The 6,000-nt window shown below is 39.4% G+C and overlaps 1 protein-coding gene across 1 annotated transcript; it reads right to left on the bottom strand.

The window, feature by feature from the left end:
• Positions 1-1,880: 1,880 nt before the first annotated feature.
• On the bottom strand, positions 1,881-3,346 carry CH25H (cholesterol 25-hydroxylase). Its single transcript, XM_053949260.1, has one exon. The coding sequence runs from the start codon at positions 3,327-3,329 to the stop codon at positions 2,421-2,423; it is 909 nt and encodes a 302-aa protein (XP_053805235.1). The 5' UTR covers positions 3,330-3,346; the 3' UTR covers positions 1,881-2,420.
• Positions 3,347-6,000: the final 2,654 nt, after the last annotated feature.

The following is a 6,000-nucleotide window of genomic DNA, read 5'->3' as shown; positions in this document are numbered from 1 at the left end:
GCAAGCATAGTTTTGCCTGCAGCTGGCTAGAATTCTCCAGTTCTAGTACTATATAAAGTACTATATCAACTCTTAAGCTTCATATGAAAAGCAGAATAATCCCCATGAGTTTACTTACAACCTTTCTTGTGGGTTTTGCTCACAGGTTTCCTACAGCAATATATGCAAGTACCAGTTAGCCTTACCCTTGCTTACTCAGAGCGCCAATAGTACATGACTGTTATAGTGTACAGTTACAAAATATAGTGTAAGGTAAAACTCATTGAAACCACAAATTATCCTTGCCATATGCTCAGAATTCGCCAAGCTGAATTCAGTGGGATTTCTAGAACAGAAAAGATAACTTTGGGACATCTCAAAATGGCTAAACAGCTCAAAGAAATCAGAAAATGTTTTTTTCCTCCTGCATTCAGCAGAAAAGAAGGAACATTTCCCTCTCTTTCTAGAACATACCAAAATACCTAAGATTACAACCATCAGAAAGACTGGGGATTCTTCCTCACAGCTTAATAGATTAATGACAGATTCCAGTATTATTTTAAGCCTCAATTTTTTGCCCTCACTATGCTTCGTGTTCTTAACAAGGAAGGGAAGGGCTGCTCTTCTGTGATATCCAGAGAGCAGAGAGAGAGTACTTGAGTACTCTCAGATTGCAGCATTTCGTATTGTTTATGAAGACATCTATGAACATTATTTCCTGTTATCAAAAAGATGCAGTGTCTCAAAGTGCTGCTCCCTTTATAAATTCACATTGCTGGAAATACTAAGGGTTCTCTTTTCTGCTAGACAAACAGCCTCTGTAAGGTCACACAACCCTCTAGACATAACATCAGGACAAAGACATTTTTGGATGATGATGTTTAAGTGTTCTTTCCACACTTTCTACATTATTTGTGCTTTCTCTCTTTCCATCATCATCCTGGGAAGTTTATTAGTAATACAGGATAGGATGATAACAAGCATTAAAATGTTTTGTAGGGGACATTAGACACCCGTGTGGATCTCTGCTGAATGAGACATCAAAGGCTTGCTTATCTCTTCATGCCTAATTTTTTCAGTGTGTCTTCTGTGAGATACATTTTGATCTTCTGTATGTAGCTGTTCTAGCAATGCATAACCATTTTGTTCTGTCTCAGGATCCTGAAAGGTTCAATTCTATTCCCCTGAAATCTGCTTGAAAGAACTATCTACTTTGTAGAAACGCTGTTTATATTCCTTGACAGGACTTTGCATGCAAGTAACAATTAATTGATATGATTCTGAAGGACCAATGCTCCCATTTAAAGGGCTGCTTAGTAAAAATTATTCAAGCATCTCAGAAATATAATAACAAAATTTCACTGACTTTTTAAACTGCATTCTTTAATATTATGTTTCTACAAAATTGAAAACTATTTTAAAATAACATATGACTCTGGAGTAAAAGTAAACTACTCACTTTTGAAATAATATTACAAAACTCTGCAACTCTGAAATTAAAATGGATGTCAGTCTCTTTTCCCAGTTAACAAGTGAAAAGACAAGAGGAAATGGCCTCAAGTTGGGGCAGGGCAGGTTTAGATTGTATATTAAGAAAAAGTTCTTCACTGGGGGTTGTCAAGCACAGGATAAGACTGCCCAGTGAAGTGGCTGACTCACCATCCCTGGAGGTATTTAAAAGACGTGTAAATGTGGCACTCGGGGACAGGGTGTAGTGGTGGACTTGGCAGTGTTAGGGTAATGGTTGGACTCTTTCTTAGAGGTCTTTTCCAACCTAAACAGTTATGTGATTTTATAATTCAAATAAATGACACCCATGTGCAAGGAACCATACCTGTTCCTAATATGAACAGAGGAATTAATAAAATGAAACATAATATTATTTTAAAAGAATGAACATATTTATTCTCTATTAAAAAGAGACAGTACATCAAGGTAAAAAATATAAATATCAAAAATCACTTAACAGTTAGCCAACCACCCTGACTTGGCAGCAATATTTTGCAAAATCATTGCGCAACAATTTTTTCTGGCAGATTAAACTCCACAAAATCCATGATGTGTACCTTTTCTGTTTACATCATAAATCATCCTACAACAGTAAGATAACGTTCTGGCGTATGTATAAAACATCATACAGTAACACGATACATGCTTTATGAAAGCAGGAAAGAAGGAAAGGAGAGAGAATGTCTCTTAATGCTTCCCTTAAAACTCAGACTCAAATTTAAGCAACAGAAATGCACTTTTCCATTTGCAGTCACTTAACACAGGCAGCTCCAAGTACACACACAAATACACAAATATATTAAGAGGATTTGTTATAAATAGCTATTGCTTTTGTAGGCAGCTTCAAATATACAATCTTCTGTATGTCTTTAAAAAAATAGTGTCCCAGTTTAGTCTATAAAAAATAAGAGTTCATCTACAGGTAAATATTCTTAATTAGAATGTGACTCCGTGAATGTCCCGAAGAGTTTGTCCCAGTGTGTGAAGTAAGGAGCATAGTTTGATTTGAATTTCAGATGGTGGAGATCATGATGTGGTGCTCCTCCGTACAATCCAAAAGGCACAAGTCGGTGAGTTGACCATGGGAGGTCATATCCAGAATGGTCCTCCACTGACAAACCAATGTTTACAAGGAAGAAAATCATTTCTGTCAAAGGATGGCATCCCAGGAGCAGTGGGTTTATAGCAGCAAAAAATCCCAGTGAGAGCAACTCCCATATGCTGGAATACTGTGTAGTAAGGGCGAACGTCGACACGTGCTTGTGATGCACCTTGTGGAAGGTCTTGTAGAGCCAAGGCACCTTGTGATGAAGCAAATGCCACAGGAAGTACTCAAAATCAAATAGCAGCAGACAAACTGCTACTTGCAGCAGGACTTCAGGCAGCTCTGGAGCTATCACTGGTAGATGCATGGGTCTCCAGTACCAGTGTAGAAATGTCACCGGGAAGATGAAAACAACATGGTGATACACACTTTGAATAATGCAAGGCACCATCATTCCAAGACTTGGATAGTTCTGTGGCTGGATTTTGTATTTTCTCAAGTCTGGCAGTCTAATGCTTAAAAAGTCCAGTGCAATATATGGAAGACAGAAAGCCATGTATGCTGTAAAAGAAAACAGCACTGGAAAGAACGGTGACTTGATCAACGGCTCCTTTGCGGTGACGAAGTCCCAAAGAGACTGCAGGCACAACCTGTCCTGCTGTCCCTCCATCGGAGAGCTGAGCAGCACTCGGTGTGGCAGGCTGCAATTCATGCCAATTGCAGTCTGAGGCAGCTGGAAATCCTGCAGGCTTTTATGCAGCCTGCTCAAGCAGTGACTCCACCCCCAGGAATTCATACACAGCAATATCGTTAAAGGGGAACTTCCCTTTCCTGTCATACAGAATGTGATATAATGCATTACAATCTCAGAACAGAATTAGCAGGCCAAGGTTATCAGCAGAGCTCTACAAGAGACTTGCACAGTAGGAAAAACAAGCAGAAATGCAGAACTCTAATGCTGGAATTCAGAGAAAGAGCTGGAACATCTTCCACTACACTTAGTGCAGACACTTCAAAAGTTACTGTTTCTTTGTGTCATCCTTTGTTATCCTTTTGCCTTTATAGATAAGGCAATAAAAATTACCATTGGTTTTTGGTTTTTTTAATGTGACTGCTACCTAAACTCCAGGTCTGACCTGTGGATATCTGGTGGGTAATGGCTGTGTGCAAACACACATTTCCTTAATGATCCCTCGGTTATAAAATAGCCTTAGTTAAAACATTAAGGAGACCTACAATACACTTCTAGTCTGGATGTGGTGACTGTGACTTATCTCCCTCTAACATGACATTTGAGGTCATGTTCTCCTTTACGTACCTGTATCTACCTGACATGGCAAAATTCACCTGACATGACTAAATGCAGAACTGAGCCAGCCACTTCTGAAGAACATAAGATCCCCCAGCTGCAGAGAATACAGGGTTAAATCTCATTATGCTTCCAGCCAGATGCTTAGTGACCAGTATTACCACATTATTACAATATTCACTCCATATCTCAACAGCTCTACTAGCAAGTTGATATGAAAATCCTCCTTTACCCATGTATCAAATGAACATATGCACTTAAAAGATCCACCCATTAGTCCTATGTCCTTTAAAGGATCTTCCTCTGACACAGGAAAGCACACAAGCAGAAGCCAACAGGCTTGACTCCAACATTCCTAATTTGCTAAAAACTTTTAGAGGTAAATGATGGAAGTTTTGATTTAACCACTAAGACAACACTTCTTTTGTGCTTTTAGAAAAAGAAAGCTTTGAACATTTAGGGAAACAAAGCTTGCCATAAGCTTCCTATGAACTCACCTCTTTTGTCAGTAAAACATTTATTCTAATATTGGAAATGAGGTCAACTTCCTGGATGACTTTATTAGCTTGTTCAGATGATTTTACTTCTTTGCTAATCAGAAAATAAATCTGATGGGGCAAATGTGAGACTGTATTTCCTTTCTTCTGAACAACTAAGAATGATTAATTAGCAGTGACCTTTTCTGAATATGCATGAATTTGTAACACTTCAGTTTGCTTTCAGTTTCAACTGTTTTCTTTTCAGTAGATTCTGTTTCTCCTTAGGCTTCAAGAATTTTACTTAAGCAGTAACATTATCTGTGCTATTATTCAGGCAATCAGTAGGTCCTTGGAGACAGGCTTTTACCTGTTCCACATATATTTTGGAATTCAGATTCCTTGCTGTTACGAGACTGTTTTGTTGAATGAATTTATTTAAATCATTTAAACTGTTGTAAATTAAAAGCCAGCACAAAACACTAATCTAACAGGTGAGGATTTATATCCAAGACCTTTGTTTCAATCTGCTGATTCAATTTCATAATAAGGCATTTACAACATGATCACCACCTGGGTCCAAGAATATTCATGTGATTTCTGTTGATTTATACAGTCACAATCAGAAATTAAGTCTCCCAGATGGGATAAGCGATTCTCTCTTTTATTAGAATTATACAGGGAATTAGTTTATTTTACAAAGTATTCCAAATCTCACTAAAGGGAGATTGATATAAATTGCTCAGCTGCCTTAAAGACACTCCTCTGACTAATCCCTACAGATACATGAAGTCTCAATAAGTTTTAGAGCCATTGCTGCCAACAAGCTATATTTTAAAGAATAGGCATTGATTGCCTGCAGATTAGGTAATAGAAAAATATTCTTAAGTCCCTGAAGGAAAAATAACGGAATTCTGCTGTGCTATTTCTAGGATATCCTGCAACACAAAGCCCAAGCAAGGCGCAAGCGAGCAGCACTTACCTGGGAGGCTGGCGCCGCCCCGAGCCCGCTCCGCGCCCGGCCCGGCGGCACGGCTTCCCCGCAGGGAGCAGAATCAATCCTCACGCGTCACAGAGGACAGACCCTCATCCTCCAGAACCCGAGCCCAAGCTGTCTGACTTAGCCACCAAACAGCATTTATCACGTATCTCTGCTCTGCTAACTTCAGTTTTCTTGTCAGCACAAGGTATGTCACAAAAAAAAAAAAAAAAAAAGACAGAATAAACCCCTTCTGTACCTTCAGCAACACAACCCCAGCTTTTCTCACTCAACTTACAATGCTGCCAAACTTTCCCATGTGTTGCAAGAATCTCTTAAAAACTCACTCCTGCGACAGAGTTTAGGTTGAAGGGCACATAGTTTGGAATGAGGCCCCACAAAGGGTCTTAAATAGATTCCACATGAGCACAAGATGCAAGAACCTACCCCAGGCTGCACTGTTAGGTACGAGCTAGAACGTAAACAGCACAGTACTGCAGCGGGCAGGAGGAAAATGAGGGAAAGTTAGCGGGAGAGAAAACTAGAATCTACATACTGAAACTAATGCAGCATTAGAGGGGAAAATTATTTTTCCATCCTCCTCTTCTCCCCCTCTGTATGGTAGCATTATTGTTGTACCAGAGATAAAGCAACATCCCAGAACACGGTGAGCCCTCTACCGGGAAAAGCGGGCTGGGGAAGA

This window comes from Vidua chalybeata, chromosome 8 (genome assembly GCF_026979565.1).
Source record: "Vidua chalybeata isolate OUT-0048 chromosome 8, bVidCha1 merged haplotype, whole genome shotgun sequence".
Classification (NCBI taxonomy): domain Eukaryota; kingdom Metazoa; phylum Chordata; class Aves; order Passeriformes; family Viduidae; genus Vidua; species Vidua chalybeata.
This window is presented reverse-complemented; position numbering and strand designations above follow the sequence as displayed.